General features: G+C 30.1%; 1 protein-coding gene across 4 annotated transcripts; it reads left to right on the top strand.

Moving 5' to 3' along the window:
* Window positions 1-224: 224 nt before the first annotated feature.
* LOC143085221 (palmitoyltransferase ZDHHC15B-like) lies at window positions 225-19,058 on the top strand. 4 transcript variants are annotated; one of them, XM_076261450.1, is made up of 13 exons: window positions 225-380; window positions 3,321-3,347; window positions 4,272-4,366; window positions 4,783-4,903; window positions 6,107-6,176; window positions 6,830-6,862; window positions 7,518-7,638; window positions 8,375-8,507; window positions 9,248-9,374; window positions 10,766-10,846; window positions 11,951-12,054; window positions 14,306-14,354; window positions 16,452-19,058. In XM_076261450.1, the coding sequence occupies exons 1-12, from the start codon at window positions 266-268 to the stop codon at window positions 14,344-14,346; spliced, it is 1,068 nt and encodes a 355-aa protein (XP_076117565.1). In that variant the 5' UTR covers window positions 225-265; the 3' UTR covers window positions 14,347-14,354; window positions 16,452-19,058. The 4 variants fall into 4 exon arrangements, with proteins under 4 accessions (XP_076117565.1, XP_076117567.1, XP_076117566.1 ...); XM_076261452.1 differs by lacking the exon at window positions 10,766-10,846; XM_076261451.1 differs by lacking the exon at window positions 14,306-14,354.
* The last annotated feature ends 1,780 nt before the right edge of the window (window positions 19,059-20,838 follow it).

The raw sequence follows: 20,838 nt of genomic DNA, 5'->3' as shown, positions 1-20,838 counted from the left end.
TTCTCCAAAATTGGTTACTGCCCTTAGACTTGTTTAACTTTGTGGATACTGAAAATCGATAACGACCAAGTCGTTATTTGACAGGTGCCTGTTTTTTAAAGGTGCAGTTAATTGATTTGTTTAGTGACAGCTTTTATTTTAACTCCTTCTAAGAATAATTAATTATGCAATTAGATAAAATAAAAATAATAGAATTAATGAAAAGAATACAATAATGATGACGTAGTACGCCTAATGAAATCGGGAAGTAAGAAATGAAAACAAAATGGCCCCGGCTGCTGTCAGAGTTTGTTGTGCCTGTGTTCGGTGGTTTCCTGTAGTTTTCATAACAGCAGTTGTTGTCTGGTCTTACTACGCATATGTGGTTGCTTTGTGTGTCTGTAGGTGTATTTTTCTATAAGAAAATAAATGAAATGATGTACATAATCATGGTGATAATTTTTTTGGTCATCCAAGTTTTTCTTCAAACAATGTCAATGTTTATAATGAAACCAGGGTTCTTCCAGACAGTGTGACACAATCTATATCATTATTCATAGACATGTCTTGGCAAATGAAGACATTGGAAAGTAGACACATAAACAGGGACGCATTCTATTTCATAAGATGTGTCACTTCTGTCTGAGAGAATGTAGGAAAAAAGTAACAGAAAAAAAAGTCTTGGGGAAAAAGGTCACAGGAAAAAAAGTCACAATATATATTTTGTATGAAGTAGTCACATAGTTTTCCTTTTATTTGAGTCAAAATAAGAAAAAAGTCACAATTATTAAATATATATATGATATATTTGACGCTTTCGAGACGCGACTGCCATACTTCCATGACACAACAACAAAACCAAAAAGTACATATAATAACAAACATACACATAATGTGCTGTAAATAGTTGTAAAGAAACAAAAAAAAAAAAAAAAATTATCCACAAAATTACCCTCATATATACTCTAATATCATTAGAGGTGTTCCTGTCTATAGGAAGCTTATACAAAGAAGAAGAAGACGGCCCTATGATGTGTCGGCCATACCGCCACATTGTCCATGGGACATATCGGCCACACGTATCTTCCACACTTTATTTATTTTTTATTGAGATTATAACATATACATGATATAACATATAATAAAATAAGTGAGTGTTCTCCCCAGAAATTTTGGATAGCATCACATTTTGCGTAAAAAAAATAACTGTATTTTTTTTAATGTCGTTTGTCGCGTCGCGTTGATACTCTATTTCCTTTATATGTTTTAGTTTAGATTGTTCAATTCATAACTGAGAATACAATTAAACTATAACCACAAAAATAGTTGTTTCAGTTTATGTTTTCTTTATTCATTTATAGTTTCAGAATTATTTTTTTCCTCTTGTGCCAAATAAAAATAAATATGTGGTTTCAGTTACCCAACAATAAGTCAAATGAATGAATGGTTCATTATAGATCAACCTGTTTATATACAAAACTAAATATCTAGTACACAAAATTAACTATTTTTTTATGTTATATCAAGTAAAGATAAAGTAGCAAAAGTAGCCAAAAAAAATGAATTTAAAAACTTTTTTTTATCATGTTTATGAAATGCATTGTTTCATGGCACTCAACGAATTAGTCCCAGTTGTTTCTTATCTTTACATCAAAATAATATGTATTTTTAACAAAGTTATCTAACAAATAGTCTGTTAACGTGTAGTTTTCTCTCTTGGTATATTTTTTCTGTCTACTGTCCATCTGTTGTCATTATCGTGAAAATGCGGATTTTTGTCATATCTGATCCGGTTCCGATCCGCAGTTTATACAAAAATGTGCAATTGCGGCCGTAGAAAAATTTACGAAAATGAGTCCGAGAATAAACATTGTTTGACAAAAGATTGGGCATGAATAAGATGCTTTTAAATGCATTAAATGGATTAAACATAAACTTAAGCCAATTATGACAACTTTTTAAAGAAGTATTAAACTTAGTTTAGCTCTAAACCAAGATTCTCGCTCTCGTATTACGGGAAGAGACAGAAAGTAATTTTTGGAGAGATGCACAAATAAACGACCTTTAAAAAAAAAAAAAATCGTTTCAATCTTTGAAATTTCGTAATACAAAACGTAGATTTCGAATTGTTTTGTGATTGCATTTTTCCATGTCGAAATTGGTGATTGCAGACACGTGGTATTAGTCATGTCACAAGTGTCAGCTTGGGATATTCGCATCCAAACAGTTATCACCCTGAGGGCAATTAACACCTAGCTATTTAATCTCTTAATTGCCTTTAGTGTCCGACTTAAAGGGATTACAATTAAAGGTGATATAATTTTTATGATCATAATCGATAATAGATGAAAGTTCAAAATTGAGGACAAGTAAAATAGCATCTTCAAAATAATTATAGTGTCGCGGGAATTATTATAGCATCACGGTGAAAAAATATAGCGTCGCGGTACCGCGACGCTAAAACGGCCTGGGGAGAACACTGTAAGTATTTATTCATATTCATTGCTTAAATATGATATTTTAGTATTTTTTTCTGTACAAGAGATCTACTGTGCACCTTTATTTATTCTTGTTAGAGTTATCTTTGCTTGTATTTACATCTTGTTATGGCCATATTATGTAAATATAAGTATATTGTTTGTTTCTTCATTATCAGTTATAAACAATTTCTGAAGAATCATTTTTATCATATTGTGATATATTAAAGGCATCTTATTTTATATGACGCTCAAACTTTTAGGAATGTTGACTGTCGATGATGATATATAAATACAGATCTTTTTATTAATATATCTGTCAAAATATATTATTCTAAACAATAAAAATCTTCTCAATCTCAATCTTGGTGAAATTTTAAACAGGGCTTAGTGTAAAGGTTAACTCTAAGGAAGTTATATTGGTAACGTATTGTCGGTCAAGTGGTTGTGGGGATGCTGGTGCTGGTGGTGCTTCTATTACTGCTGGAACCTGAACGAAAAACATATGTATAAAAGTCGTGAAACAAAACATAAAAGTGTATTTTTGAACAAAAAATATAAAAAAAACCCCGCAAAATATAATATAATATTATAGAAAGACAGAGACAGACATACAGATATTACATGTATATGTCAAAATATATAAATTCACATTAATATTTGTAACATTCAGGCCATTGTTGGAGGTTACTACTTCCTGGCGTGTTGGCAACAATAGGAAGATTATGGTCGCCGCTATGGAAAATAAAATTGTCAAAAAATGTTCCCTTGTTAATTATTTTGTATATAATTAAATTTTGTTTTATCTATTTTATTTGGTTTAATATGACTAATAATGATTTAATACCTTTTTGTCCTTTCCAGATACTGTGCCAAGTATTGCAGAAAAAGGTATGTTACAAAATACATTAAATTACAGTACTGAATGTAAAAATTTAAACAAACTTTCGTTCTCTGTTGTTTCCATAACCTTCTTATCTTTTTTTAAAATTATTAAAAAGTGCTCTAGTAACATTTTGTTACAATTTGAATTAGAATAATAACTAAGTTTGAGTAAATATGTGACAATATAAAGGGGAATGCAAATTAAATTTGATGTTCATTGATTTGTTATATTACATCTTTAGTTTAAAATTCTTTGTAAAGGACAACATTAGGCCATCTGTAGATATATGTATTTTTGCATTAATCCAAGAAATGGTTTTCTATGACAGAGAGCATTAGAAAAAAGAATTATATGGAGAGCATACACTTCATACATAATGAGACAGTAGCTGTCTATATTTGATTCATGATCCAATGCTAAAATTAAATGTGAAAAATGGTCAGAATTCATCAAAGAAAAACAAAACCAAAATCAGAAAAAAATCGTTCAAAGAGCCAGTACGGTCATAGTAATGAAAGAGAGAAAAGCAATCAAGTTGAGATGACAATGATTATTTGTTTATCCCTATTTACCTTTGGCGACAATGTTTATTTCATTGACAACAATACATGTGCCCTTTCTGGCTTGGTTTCTAGGGATGATTTTCATATCACTCTACTGTGTTGAGAAAGGAAATTATCGGTCAGTAAGACCAAAGAAAAGTTTTGTAAAATACAAATAAATATATATATCATGTATATTATTGTCTCATAATTATGTAATTTCATTTGAGGTGACTGATAGGTCCATTGGGCGGGTGTATTAATATTTATCATATGTTATATGTTTATAATCTGTACATATTTACACATGTCACTATTATAAATAATTTACTTACTTACTTTACATATATTAAGAAACCTATCAATAAATGATTTCTCTTTTTGCAGTGTTATACCTGTTAATCTACCATCCTATATTGGTGTTATTTCTGTGGGCCTATGCCAAAACTATATTTACAGATGTTGGATCAGTTCCTCGTTCAGTAAGTAATCATCCAGTATCTTTATATATGTATGCTGATCAGTGTTTCTATTGACCTCAGTGTTGACATGTTATAAAGTGAGAAGATGATCTACTTTGACAGTCAATTACAGTCTTGACCACAGAGACCTGAACTATAAAATTGAGTATAGAAATGGGGAATGTGTCAAAGAGATACCAAATGACACAGAAAATTCACAACTATAGGTCACTGTATAGCCTTCAACAATGAGCAAAACCTCTGCATAGTCAAGCTATAAAAGGCCACAAAATAACAAAGGTTAAACAATTCAAACGAGAAAACTAACTGCTTATATCATGTATATATATATATATGTCTCATGATGAAGGAACAAGTTTGAATATCTGACATTTATTTGTGATAAAATTTATTTATGTTAATGTTTTTTTTTCCAGTTTTATTTGACAGTTCAAGAAATAAACAGATTAGAAAGGGAAAGAGGTGAAGAAGCACAGAAAAATATACTTCTAGAATTAGCCAAAGATAAACCTATACTTAATAGAACACATGCAGGAAGTAAGTTGCTCCTTGATTTAGCCAAAGTGAAACCTATTCCTAAAAGGCTTATCATATTGTTATGTAGTATTTTTTTGCTCTAGAACACTACTTATCAAGATACACATTAGGCCAGGGTTTTTTAATTTGTTGGTTTACGGATTTTCCCCATGAAAAACTCGGGTCGGTCGGTTGGGAAAAAAAAGAAAAAAAAATATCTTTCAAGACCGAAAAATATGCAAAATAAATATATATTTCACCTTTCTAACAATATGTTTGTTAAGCTATTTTGTCATCATTTCTTAGATTTTAGTTCCATGAAATTTTATTACTCAGCTGTCATATAAAACATCGCATGACATTCTAATAATTTTCCGTAAAAAGGGATGTGCACGGATAAAGACGAAATTAAATCGTCATTTCACAAACAAGAAAAACAAGATTCACGTAGCTCTTAATCATTTCAAGAAAACTTTGTGAATTATGATCTTCAAGCACGAAAACTGATAAAGAAAAAAATTGTAAAAACGTCGTACGAAAATAAGTTTCAACACTCGTGTCAAAAACGTAATAGACTCGTCCACTGGAAAAACAAGACTATCAGGTTAATCTGCTGTCATGCATTCCCGTTTTTTATCCAAATGGACGATATTTTTTTTATTTATGAAACAAGAAAATTCCAAATGATTATTTAATATTCAGTACTTTAACTTTATGTCTTCCACCTGTTCACATTTGGACAAGTCTATTTCTATCAGATGATGCATCTTACGGACTGATGACAAATACGGAAAACGAACTTATTTTGTAATTGGTTTTAAACACAGGTTTGGTTCCGCTAAATTATTTGCGCAAATGACATTTCAAGGTCAGATATAATTGATTTGTCTATTTTTAGAAACGTAAACTGGAAGTTTTATTTTTTCACTACATAAAGTGTTATCAATTTTGTTGGTGATTAATGCATTTCATTTCATAAAAAAAAAAAGAATATTATAATTATTTTTCGGGGATAATGCATTTGTTATGGTTGGCGGGAATAAAAAAGCAATTTTATTTTTATTCTGGAAATCGACAAAATTGGGTCGGCGGATCCGTAAACCAACAAATTAAAAAATCCTGGCCTTATAAAGAAAGTCAGATACCATATTATGAAACTATGTGCCTTACTCAAAACTTCTTTTTAGGAGAATATTTTTCATGGTTTTATATATTTATTTTCAGGTGCGAGATATTGTGAGAAATGTAAATGTATAAAGCCAGACAGAGCACATCATTGTTCTGTATGTGGACAGTAAGTAGATATTTGTCAAGGACACATTGTTGGTGGGTAAAGCCACACCATGTTATATTAGCTAGGCCACACTTAAAAATATTTTGGTTTGCCAAAATCCTACCCAAAGGTTGAGACAGTGGGTAAGTAGGTAGCCATTTTCTTTTTTTTTTTCAAAAAAGAAATTGAAGTATCAGCTGTTTATTAGTCTTCATGCCTATTTGATTAAAAAAAAACTTCTTCAAATCAGGACAATAAAAGTAGGCAGCTTTTTTCTGTGTAGGTAGCGTTTGGGCAAACAAACCTATTATTTATTATGTCCCTATTTATTTTGTAAAGTTCATTGATTATTATGAAAAGCAAAGGATATGTTGTATCAATTCATTACACATAATAAATACATGCAATTGATAGATTGGATCAAATTCACAAAAACATGACAGAAATGTTTATTACACCATTTTAAACTTTATCAATATGTCTATTTAGAATGTTTGTCCCATAAAGGAAAGAAATAGTATGAAAGTTAGGTGTTAATTTCTTGTAAAGATGTCTTATTATTAAAAAAATTACAATATCTTAAATGTCATCATTTTTCTTTAGTTTCCCCCCAAAATAGAGATAAGAATAATTATACCAAATATGAATATTGCCAAAAAAGTATTTTCTTTCAGATGTGTGTTAAAAATGGACCACCATTGTCCTTGGTAAGTACATTTAGTCACATTTTAAAATCATTGAATAGTTTAAAGTTAAATCAAGATTTTGATATTCTGATATTAAAAGAATTGATGGGTGTACATTAGATCAGTGATAGAACAACCCAATGTAACAATAAACTAAAAATCATCTATAGGAAACATACAATATTAAAGATGATGGTTCTCTCTATACAATATGTCTAGCTATGAATCACCTTTAAAAGTCTATAAAAGTTATGAATTCAACCAAAACTTTTTCTACCGCTAATCAACATCAAATTAACAAAATATCAAAAATATTAGAATAAGACAAGATAAACCACAACAGACATTACCAGGAGTAAAATGACAATTTTTGTTGATTATGTTTATACAAACAGTTGTGAAATTCTTACCAAAATCTTTCGAACATAATGTAAACTAATTGCATTGTTTAAAAGTGGTAGTTTTATTAATAGATAAAAGTCAATTGTTTCTGGATCCTTTTAAAACTATTTCTATACAAAATTTGTGCAACAAAAAGCTGCTGGATTGATAATCAAGATTTGTAATATTTATCTGCAAGAAAAAACTTTTTCCTGTCAGTAATAAGTTTCTTAGAAATGTGTCCTAAATTTAGAGTATTAATCATTTCCTAACATTACTTTTTTTTATTTTTCAGGGTGAATAATTGTGTTGGATTTACAAACTATAAATATTTTGTTTTATTTCTTGGCTATGGATTGCTATACTGCTTATTTATAGCATTTACAAGTCTAAAATATTTTATAGAATTTTGGACGGTAAGTTGTATATATTACTTCATTTATTTTATATCATTAGATAAGCCTGAAGTGAATTATACTTTATTCACTACATGGTCAAGAAAAACATATATTTAATGATTGATAATCATATTAAATCATTTGATTAGGCCTATTCCATAAAAATTGAGTAATGAAGGGAAGATTTATTTTTTTAACATTGGTGATGGGTCATTTATGGTGATGTGAGGTGATCTTGTAAATTCCTGTTTACCCATCCACATACAACTGTACGGAATAGCTGTCAATATGCTTTTAAAATGTATAGGCACACATTACATTAATCTTGGGATAAATGACTTTCAGATTACCTTAATAAAATGTGACTAAGTTTCACAGGGATTAAAGTCTTGCTGACTCAAGTAATTAATTTGTTTTATACAGATTCAATATTTTATATGTATAATATATACTCTTATAATGAATGTGAGTTTGATTTATTAATATAGATAAATGTTAACTTACATAGGTGGGCAGTTTCTTAGTACAATCCTATAAAATATTGGTATCTCCTCTCACAATAAAAACAGCTATTTCTTATATATACTGAAACCTAGTCTAAATCACCATAATCCACATTGATCAATAAACCTTTAAAGGAAGTCTTGGTCAGATGAACCCTATTAGACATATTTGTACACAGTCACATGATTCTTAGCACCAACTATAGTTAACTTATTAACATGTTTGCAATTAAGAAATATTTCTTTTTCAGGGTGCGAGTAGTAAAGAGGCTGTAAAGTTCCATGTTTTATTTGTATTTTTTGTTGCTATGATGTTTGGTATAAGTTTGATATCATTATTTGGATATCATATATACCTCACATGCAGTAATAGGTCTACTTTAGGTAAGCATTTGGATATTAACCCAGCATGTGCTACTAGATTTGATCATGGTTACCTAGTTGATAAAACATAAAGAAAGGGAAAAGTATGTTTATTCCTGTTCTTCATCTTCAAGTCATTGAAGCAAATAACACAGAGTAGAGGGTCCACCATGTTGCTAGCTCAGTACAGCATTAGGTCTGGAGTTAGCAGTGAAAGCAAAATATATGTAAAGTTGAAATATATGGGATAAAAAAAACAATCATCTGAAAACAGTCAAATATTTGTAGTAAAATCACTCTCCTGCTATTTTTATCAATATGCTTGGTTACAGATGGTTTCGCAATGAGCTGATACATCATTACAAGTTAATGACAGCCAATATTGAAATCTTGCTAGTATTTATAAAAATATTCATGATGAATATGTGAATCATTTGAAATTCAGGATTTACATCATTGAGACGGCAATTAAACAACAAATTACAAACAGACATATAGAGCCACATTTGAAAATTTTTAACAAAAATTTTCGTAAGACTTTAATCAGCATGTGGTTATTTCAAATTGAATGAAAGAATACATATAGGCAAATTGAGTTTGCAGACAGCATTTATGCAAAGGCCAATGTATTTATTGGTCACTTTTTCAAGACATCCAGTAAATGAAATATTGTGACAAACAAAGAATTATAATATATTATTTTTTAAGGTTAAAATGACACTGATGAGCTATTTCTAAAATTAAATATTTTTATTTTTTAGAGTCTTTCAGATCACCTATCTTCCAGACTGGATCAGATAAAAATGGCTTCAGTTTGGGCAAATTAAACAACTTTAAAGAAGTTTTTGGAGAGAGAAAACTATTTTGGTTTTTACCAATTTTTTCAAGGTAAAGAAAAGGAAGAGGATCTCTATTTATTGATTTTTATATATGTTAGAAAATACAAGTTTCAGGGTATTTTCACTCTGTAATGATCCTTCTATCCCTAGCTTGATTCTTGTTCTACAAGGCTTATAAATTATCCATCTATTGAGATGAACTCATTGTAATTTTTTAGGGAGATATATTCTTGCACCAAAACATGCTTTGTTCAAACATAAGCTTGGTGTGAAAAAATCTGCCTGTGTTATACTTTACATATTTATTACTGCAGTGTATGCCAGATTTTATAAATGTGATGGAAATTCTTTGAAAAAAAAAAAGTAGAATAGTAAATTTTTATAGAAATCATGAATGCAATTTTAAGATGGTTATATCATTTCGTGTCTAATATGTGAAAACTCAAAACTGTTGATTTGGTATATATCAAGCTGTGTCGTGTTGCTTTGTACGAAGAGAATAACTGATATTTTAGGTTGACTAATTTTTAACATGGATTTTTCTTTGTTCTGTTTGGTTGGTCCAGATATTTTAGTTAGGGCCTCCCCGAATGTCTGATGGCACTACATTGATAAGTCTGTCCATCCGTAACAAATATCAAGAGAAGTGTTATCATTTCAAAACCAGAGGTCATAATGTTGTACAACATGTACAACTTCCTAGGTCAAAGGTCAAGGTCAACACCCCCTGGTTTCAGTTGACAACCCCATGTCCTATGGTAAAGATCATGTCAGCTCTATATCATGAGAACCGTTATTATTTCAAAGTTCATACTCGAAATGTATATTAATCAACACCAGAGGTTGTATCATAATGTATACATGTACAACTTCCTAAACCAAAGGTCAAGGTAAAAAAAACTTTGGTTTCATTTGACAGGTAGGGTAAAGATATATTTTTTTATCACATGTTATTCACAGAGATTGTTCCCATCTCAATGATGTCTAGTTGTTATTATGTAGCTTTAATTTACTAGATTTATAGATTATCTTTGGTTTTGAAAACAGAAAGAATTTCCTCAGCTACAATCTCATTTGAAAGGCAATACCTTGAAATGAGATGTTATCTTGAAACTTTTTGAGTTTTATGACCTTTATAATCTGTCAAACACTATTGGCATGGTCAATTAAGTTGGCTTATGACATCTTATTCTCATTCATCTCAACTGAAAAAAACTATTCCTAGTCAAACAGAATAAAATGGAAAATGACCAATCATAGAGATCAAATCATAAATTGAAAAAGAGAGATAACAAAAATTCTACTCATGTAAATTGTGAAATTTGTCAAATTTAATGTCTACAGACAAGTTACAGTATATCAGTTATTCTCTGATGTTTGATACATGTTGATTAATGCACATTTATATAGCTTTAACTACAATTACCATATAAATTACAGTGACAGAGATGGGGTGTCCTTTCCAACTCTAAAATCCCAGACTAACAGTAATTCATACCAAACAATGGCTCAGACACCAAGGTTAGCTCTCTACATATAAATATTTTAATTTGTCTCAAAGAGTGATTTTTCCTTGCTTTGCTTTTAATGCACTTTCAGAAATTTTTTATTCATTTTGTAGCTTCAGGTTGAAAAATGAAATTATTAACATAAATTTTAAGAAAATTGATTATTGCTGAATACATTTTATTTACAATTATTCTGTGCTTGAAATTTAGAACTGTTTTGAACAGCTTTTTTCTACTTAATAGATTAATGAAACATTTAAAAGTATATTTTGTTTTTAATTTTGTCCTTTAGAAAATATAATAATGATGACACATATTACATATATACACAACTTTACTAGACTAGGTGATAAGTAGCTCGTTTCATTAACATTTATCTCACATTTCAAAATTTCAACTATAAAACATGCTGATGAAGGAATGCTAGGTTATCTTACTTTTAACACTCACTGCACTGAACAGACTTAAATCACTCCAACCCTTCCTTCTCTTGATCATCTCTGTGAGACAAGTTATACATATATAGTCCTTAACAAAAATAGTCTAGAAAATTTATACTAATTACAACTCTTTTGTTTAATAAGAGAAAGCATTTGATTAATTAAAATTTTGTCCAAATTGTTTAATTGTGGTATATTTGTACTGTGAACTCAGAAGTGTATAATGGCATTTCTTTATGAAGTAATGAGTTTTGAAAACTTCATCATCACACTTATTTACCTGTTTCTAAATTTATTTTCTCTCCTACTTAAGGTATTTAAATGTAAATGATGTTAAAAGGAATAACCATTGAGAGTAAATTACTTTCTATTTTAGTTTCGTATTATTTCAAGTTTGTAATAGAAATAAATGGAAATCTTCAGCCTATATTAGTTTATTTTCACACCCTGTCTTTTGCCACATAAGACTCTCTGATAATTTCTGAAATCACAGTACATTATTTGCCATCGAAAAGTTTTACACAAATTTTGTTACATATCAGTAAAATTTTCAAAAATGTTGACCATTTTGAGCTAGAGCTACTAAAGAAATTTCTGACAACTAACATAGTACTTTTGGTTAATACGGAAAGGACACCCATGTAAATACATATTTAAAGTAGTACTATTTATTACAGTTTTGGTGATGGCATTGCCTATCCGACCCGGACTGTAGATATACCGTCTGACGGTCTGTTAGGAGACAGACAAAGATGGATGGAGGAAGGAGACGCTGACGGTGGTAAGATGTAACACAGATAAAGTGTTGCTTGATGATCTATCGTTTCTGAAACTATTGAAATTTAAGAATTTAATTGAGCTTATGAATTGCAACAATTAAATAAATTTTTATACCCCCGCTTTAAAAAAGGGGGGGTATACTGTTTTACCTCTGTCTGTCAGTCCGTCCGTCCATCAGTCCGTCCGTCAGTCAGTCAGTCAGTCCGTCCCATGAAACTTTCGTCACATTTTTCTCAGGAACTACACATCCACCCTTTCTGTAATTTGGTATCAACATTTATATATGTCAGCCATACCGTGTGATGCATTTTCAGATTCATCACTCGAGGACTTCCTGTTTACCGAACACTTGTCTGATTTTACACATAATAGCCAAGTTGAAAATTTTCGTCACATTTTTCTCAGGAACTACAATACAAGGATTTCTGAAATTTGGTTTAAGGGTTAATATAAGTCAGCTATACCGTGTGATGCGTTTTTAGATTCATCACTCGACAACTTCCTGTTTACCGAACACTTGCATATCTTTACACAATTAATATTATCCACTTGCGGCGGGGGTATCATCAGTGAGCAGTAGCTCGCAGTTTCACTTGTTTGACCTAAAACTTAATAGCATTGCAAAATTTTTACTATTAAATAGTTTCAGAAGCTTGCTTGTTAAATACTGCAGAGCAAATCCCAGCACATCTTTATAAAATACATATGTTTTATTGATTTTGAGAATAAATTACAGAAGGATTATTCTGTAAAACTTCTTTAATGCCATATTTTCTGGTTAAGAATCGTGATCTGTTGCCAAAATAATGAAATAGATAGATATTTATTTTTCTAAAATTGAATGAACTATGGATGCTTTACTTATCTTTTAATAAATAACAGAAGCATGAACAATTAGGAAAGACTTTAAACCACATATTTCCAGAAAAAACATGACAATTAATGTAAAGTTTATAGGAAGGAACAACATTTAATAATGTCATCACAATATAATTTTGTTTTATTGCGTTGCATTGATCGCTGAAAAACAAAATGAAACCATTTCTTTTAAAAAAATAAGCTAATTAAAAAAAAGCAGAAATTTGCCCCAAATGTGCTAAGTCATTTCTCATTTGTGATATGCACAAGGAATTGTTCAGGCATTGTGTTTGACTCTGCAATGAAGTGTACCTTTTCATTATCATATTCATTACACAAAAATTGAGAAGGGTTCTTGAAAATGAGAATTATACATTTTTATACGACCACAAAAATTAAAAAACTTTTGGTGGTATATTGGTATCACTTTGTCGTCGTCGTCTTCGTCAGCGTCGTCCGAAAACGGATGGTTTCTGGATAATAACTTTAGTATAAGTAAATAGAAATCAATAAAATTTCAACAAAATGTTTATTACCACAAAAGGAAGCTTGGGATTGATTTTGGGGGTTATGTTCCTAATGGTTTAGAAATTAGGGCCCAAAGGGGCCCAAAACAAGTATTTATCTAGTTTCAGGACAATAAGTTGTGTATAAGTATTTCAATTGCTCTAATATTGTACCGCAATGTTCATACCATAAAGTAGAAAGTTGAGATTTATTTTAAGGGTTATGGAGCAAACAGTCTAGGAAAAAACAAGCATTTTTGTAGTTTCTGGACAATAACTTATGTATAACTACATGGATCTCTCTGACATTGTACCACAAGGTTCCATATAACAAAGGGAAGGCTTTGATTTAGTTTGGGGTTAATATCCCTGAACAGATATGAATAAGGGGTCAAAAAAGGGCCAAAAAGAAGCATTTTTCTAGAATACAGGCAATAACTTGGAATACTGTTATATATATGTTTAATTACTTGATAACCTCCCTTACACTGCTTGTTTTCAAAAGTTTAAAGAAGAAATCTTGAATTGCACAGTATTATGCAATAGATTTATTAGATCTTTGACCACATTTATATTGTGACAAAAACCTCTATTATGTCAAAAATTTATCACAATCCAAATTCAGACAGTATCAAGCTTGAATATTGTGACCAAATTTGCCCCAACTGTTCAGGGTTCGACCACTGTGGTCGTATAAAGCTGTGCCATGCGGAGCACCTGGTTTGTAATAATTTTAGAAAAAAAAACTCATTTGGGACCATCTCCTTTATAGAATATTTTTGTATATGCTTTTCCTATCTTTGGCTACCTTAACATGATTGATGTATGAAATTCACAGAATTCACAAGTTACAAACAGAATTACTAACAATTGGTTGTTTTATTGTAGGAACACAATTGAGTGGTTCCAGTACTAATTTAATCAAGTGATAAAACAGGTGCTTGTTGCTTTCATATTTAATAGAAACATTTAGATTGCTTTATCACACATAGTTACATGTTTTAGTTGCAAATATATACATATTTAATATTTACAATATTGAAAGAAAAGAATATTTGTTACAGAGACTGGCTTTTTCATAGCAAAGACCAAAGCATGGGGTATGCCAGTGTTTTTATGAGTGATATGCTGGATCTCTTAATTTTGTGCTTTTTCTTCATTTTCATACATCATCTGAATGCTATACCATGTTTTAAGTTATTCATTTGAATTGGTGCAAATTTTAGAACAAAGAAAGTCTTTTCTAGTTTCTAGTTTTCATCTGAAGAGAAAATTTAGAATAGGTCAGATCAGATATATAATCCTAGTTAAATTTGTGACTTATTGTACATACATTCTATACAGTAAAATGTTCTAGTGCATTGGTCAGTATAACAAATTTTCAAAATATCTGTATTTATTTTCTTTGGTATTTAGATGCAGTTTCAAATGGTTCTTGCTACATGCAGAATTTCATAATTTGTTTAGTGAATTCAGTTGCTACTGGAAAAAAATAGTTGTAAAATTGATGCTTGATTGAATTTTTAGTTGATTTTGTTGATTTTTAATTACTGTGGATTTATTATTTGTTGGAAACTGATTTTCATGGATTTCCTGGGTACAGATGGACAACAAAATTTAAATTTTTAATGAAGTAAAAAGTCTCTATAGGCTTGTATTGCAAATTGTTAAACCATGAAATCAAATATCCATGAAAATTCAATATTTCCTGAATCCATGAAATTCAATATTTCTTGAATTCATGAAAATTCAGTATTTCCTGAATCCATGAAATTCAATATTTCCTGAACATAAAATTCAATATTTCCTGAATCCATGAAATTCAATATTTCTTGAATTCATGAAAATTCAATATTTCCTGAATCCATGAAAATTCAATATTTCCTGAATCCATGAAAACATGTATCCACACAATAAATGAATCCACAGTAGACGTCAAGACAAATTTCTGACTTTAAAAGTTTTTGTATGGTCAGTCCTCTTCTCATCACTTTGTTGTTGACATGCTAACATCTCCCATTTGTTGACATGCTAGTATTTCACTTTTTCTTTTCAATTCTTTCAAATTTTGGTAATGATTTCAACTTGTTAGATTGTTGGTTAAGTTCAATAATAAGACATATCTGAAATGAGGGAATGGTTTGAGGATGTAGTTGTAGAAATATCCCATTTGAATTTTTAATGCCAGGAACAGCACATCCTTCATTTCTAATCAAAACTTCATGTGAGTTGATAATAAAATTACCTTAACTTGGGAACTTCTCTTATATTGATTATATGGGGCGCATGAGGTTTGTGACCTGCTCACTGAAAGGATTTTCATTTATTAAACGTTATTGTTGTAAAGCTTTGTCAAGACTGTTGTCTCATGTGTTGTTGATTTGTAAAGAGGAATATGTTATTTTAACTAGCCTATCAAGCATCAAATGCAATTTCTAGGTACAAACAAAACAATATTAAACCATATCAAAAATAGTTTTAACTTAGTGAAATTGAGTAAAAATTACATCTGCTGAGTGAGGTTGAGTCCTGATGTCCTACACTCTGATAATTGTGGTAGTGTGCCATAATAGATGGCAGTGCTCGGCACTCTTCTTATAAATAAAATGCTAAAAAAAGAGTAAGTTATAATTCTTCGTGATAGTTATACTCCCTAAATGATGATTTTACCAATATTTTCTAATTATCTTGAATATTATGATAGTTTAAAAAAAAAATATAGAAAAGAAAACTGAGGATAAATGATCAGCAGAACAGATCTGTGAGTCTACTCATCAAAGACATCTTAACTTACACTTTGCTCTTTGTGGGCTCATTTTAAATTATGCATTTAAACACCGGGCAGCTTTTTCAGGCCATTTCTTTAAGATGAGACAAGTGTCTTTAGGACACATAAAGTTTTGTGGGCCAATCCACAATTGTTATTATACAACAGTATACTTATGTTGTGATATAACATACAATAATTACAGTAAGTAGATAAAGATGTTAAAGCAGTTATTTCTGGTTCTGTAAACATTCCTTCTTTTTTCAGACTACAACAGCCATTTCAACAAAGCTGTGAGTTACAGATGAGCCATGTGATCAATGTTATAAGGGAGATAATCCTGTACTGTACAGTTAATATAAAAGGAATGATACAAGATGGACAAAGTTTCCTAAAAGACATGTCTCATATTATCACTACAGCTGTAGAAAGAAAATAAATACTTTGATAGTAGCATTATTGACAAAATTATTGATTTTTAGAATTTATAAAATGTTCTGTAAAAAGACTCTTTTCTAAGAAACTGTAGTGTTTTGAAGTGAAAATGATTCTTTCTCCTCTAAGATCTTTATACAGACAGGGTAGCATTTTATATACTTTGATTGTCATGAAAATCGTTTTAAATGTCAAACATATGAAATACCTCGTAATATGCTGTGTTGGTTTTTGACAAACACTTATTGTTAAAGCAATAAAAAAAAAATTTTAATAATCATTATTTTCTGAATACTTAAATCCATCAAATTTTATTCAATCTGACAAAAAATAGTCTCTTTTATAATGAAATGACGAGGAATATCTTATAGTAATGTAATTCAATGCAAATGTTGGTATCATTCAGGAAATAATTGTAGGTGATAAATGTGTGTTTGCTACAATCTGTCTTGGTTTGATCTTTACATAACTATATGTACATTCTGTTGAATAGTTTTGATAATGTAAATAATCATTAACCATCACAAAATGGTGTCATTAAAAAATTGGGGAGTTGAGAAATTTAGTCCAAAAATTGTTCTGCTTTAAATTTAACAATTGTAGTTTGATATGAAACCGAATTATCTATAAACTTTAAATTTTTTTATGAAAACTCAGTATATTAAAATATTTAATGCAAAATTTATTAACCATAGAAAGGATGTAGATTTACTTGAATCAGTTTTATTTACTAGATACTATCTTTAACAGTGTAAACATAGTTCATTGTGACCACATTGGCAATGTAACAGTCAGATACCTACAAAGTGTTGTGTGAATCTAGTATTGTTGTAATTCACTATTCATTATACTTTGCATCTGGGGGTAGATATTTCAATATTGGTATTACTATTTATATTTGATATTTGGTCTTTTGTGGTGATTACTTTTTTCTTTGAATTAAATAACAACAATGGTACTAATCTTTCAAGATCTGAGGATTTTATTTTGAAGTGAGCTTATGTAATTCCTTTACGCTTTTAGTCTTCTGTAGTCCATCATCTGTAACCTTTCAAATTCAACTTTGTGTGAAGAAGTCGGAACCTAAGATTCTTCCTAAATTAACCAATAGATTGTTGGGATAATGACAGTGGCAAAACATTGGTGTGTTTTTTTACATTAAAAACTGTAAAGATCAAGTAATGATGTCACTTACTATATATTGTACGACAAATCAAAGTGATCCTGATGGCTGTTCATGTTTGATTCAGATTTACTGTGGATTCATTTATTTTCATGGGTACCAATTTTCGTGGTTTGAGGAACTCATTCGTATACGTGGGTATCTGATTTCGTGGTTTAGGCAAAAACTGCATATAATCTTTTAAAAAATTTGGAATTTTTTGAACTTTTAAATTTGTGGTTCCCCTGTGACCAAGAAATCCACGAAAATTGGTATCCAACGAATATTGATGAATTCACAGTATCATTGTAGTCATTTTATGTGATCCTTTTGGCAAATCTGGACTGAAAATGTGCATTAACAAGAAAGTCATAAGGTCATACTACTTACTTATTTTGTTTAGATCTGAATAGAAAATAGTATAAACGATAGGTTGAAAGATTCACAGCGTACTAATTTCATTTACATATGTTGTTCAATCTTATCATGAAATTATGTCTTGTTTACATGAAATAATAGTGTATTGACATTCAGGTAGCAACAATCAATCATTATATGTTATATGAAATAAGCTTTAGTTTTATTTTTGAGTTTGTGATTTGTCGTTTGATAATAACATTATTTGTACAGGAGTTGACCTTGTAAGTTATTGTTTAAGGGAGTGTTAAGGAAATTATTCTTGGCATTTGATACATGTATATTGTTGTGGAACAATCTTTTTTCTTGCATTAAATTTAAGAAATCGAAAAACTGGTATTCAGCCAATAAGAGCAGAAGTAAAATAATGTAAATATTCACTGTATTTAAACTGGGGGAGTGTGGTTATTATGATTTATTTACAGTAAAATATATATGTTTTGAAATTATATATTTGATCAGATATTTCAGCATCTTAATCACTGATAGGATAGCAATAAAAACTTTACATGTACATGCATAATGTACTGGTTATATTTGTATATTGGGTATAATGATAAGATACACGCTTAGTACACAATATACTATTTATTTTTAGGACAAGGGTGCACATTAAATTTTGTAGTGTTGATTGTGTATTATGATATTTATAACATTGTAATTAATTTCATACCAGAAAATTTTTACTTCTCACTGTTTATAAAAGAAACTAAGTTTTCCTGTAAACTGAATGGTTGTTTACTCCTTTTATTGTATATTATTTATTTACTTTTAAGTTTTGTAAGAATTATAGATGTATCAAATTATGTATTCTCATTATTGAGTTGACTCATGAATAAATGTTTGTTTTTATACTGAAACAGACTTTTCCAATCATTGTCCAAAAAAAAGCAATCAGCATTTGTAAAACTAATTCAAGAGGAACAAATAGGCTGTTTTTATTTGAATAAAATTTTGATTCCATCCTCTTACATGGAATGATTGATTTGCATGGATTGATTGATTGGTGGTTGTTTAAAATCAAGTGAATATTTATGTATGATTATTCTAAAAGAGGGATGCACATATTTATGCCCCCTCTTAGGGTAGTTTATAGTAGTTTTACCCATGTCCATCTGTCTGTCCGTACTCCCTTATAGTCAACTATTGATTTCTGTTCTCAAACTGAAGCTTGCCTCAACCAAATGTAATGATACTTATACAGAATGCCTATTACCACAAATAAAGATCAAGTTTGAATATTCGTCACTTTCACAGTTGTATAGTTATGCCCCTTTACAGATGTAAAAATCGCTGAATTTTTATACGACCGCAAAAATTGAAAATTTTTTGGTCGTATATTGGTATGATGTTGGAGTTGTCGTCTGCGTCGTCGTCGTCGTCTGAATACTTTGTGTTAAAATTTCATAGATTTCTATTCGCTTTTACTAAAGTTAGAGTGCGAATACTTTTAGTTTTCGCACTCTAACTTTAGTAAAAGCGAATAGAAATCTATGAAATTTTAACACAAGGTTTATGACCACAAAAGGAAGGTTGGGATTGATTTTGGGAGTTTTGGTCCCAATATTTTAGGAATTAGGGGCCAAAAAGTGCCCAAATAAGCATTTTCTTGGTTTTCGCACTATAACTTTAGTTTAAGTAAATAGAAATCTATGAAATTTTAACACAAGGTTTATGACCACAAAAGGAAGGTTGGGATTGATTTTGGGATGTTTGATTCCAACAGTTTAGGAATTAGGGGCCAAAAAAGGGCCCAAATAAGCATTATTCTTGGTTTTCGCACAATAACTTTAGTATAAGTATAAATAGAAATCAATGAAATGTAAACACAAGGTTTATGACCACAAAAGGAAGGTTGGGATTGATTTTGGGAGTTGAGGTCCCAACAGTTTAGGAATTAGGGGCCAAAAAGGGGCCCAAATAAGCATTATTCTTGGTTTTCGCACCATAACTTAAGTATAAGTAAATAGAAATCTATGAAATTTAAACACAAGGTTTATGACCATAAAAGGAAGGTTGGGTTTGATTTTGGGAGTTTTGGTCCCAACAGTTTAGGACTAAGGGGCCCAAAGGGTCCAAAATTGAACTTTGTTTGATTTCATCAAAAATTGAATAATTGGGGTTCTTTGATATGCCGAATCTAACTGTGTATGTAGATTCTTAAGTTTTGGTTCGTTTTCAAATTGGTCTACATTAAGGTCCAAAGGGTCCAAAATTAAACTTAGTTTGATTTTAACAAAACTTGAATCCTTGGGGTTCTTTGATATGCTGAATATAAAAATGTACTTAAGATTTTTGATTATTGGTCCAGTTTTCAAGTTGGTCCAAATCAGGGTCCAAAATTAAACTTTGTTTGATTTCATCAAAAATTGAATAATTGGGGTTCTTTGATATGCCAAATCTAACTGTGTATGTAGATTCTTAATTTTTGGTCCAGTTTTCAAATTGGTCTACATTAAAGTCCAAAGGGTCCAAAATTAAACTAAGTTTGATTTTAACAAAAAATGAATTCTTGGGCTTTTTTGATATGCTGAATCTAAACATGTACTTAGATTTTTGATTATGGACCCAGTTTTCAAGTTGGTTCAAATCAGGATCCAAAATTATTATATTAAGTATTGTGCAATAGCAAGAAATTTT

The sequence above is a fragment of the Mytilus galloprovincialis genome, chromosome 8 (assembly GCF_965363235.1).
Source record: "Mytilus galloprovincialis chromosome 8, xbMytGall1.hap1.1, whole genome shotgun sequence".
Lineage (NCBI taxonomy): Eukaryota > Metazoa > Mollusca > Bivalvia > Mytilida > Mytilidae > Mytilus > Mytilus galloprovincialis.
Note: the sequence above shows the minus strand (reverse complement) of the source record. Positions and strands in the feature narration are given on the sequence as shown.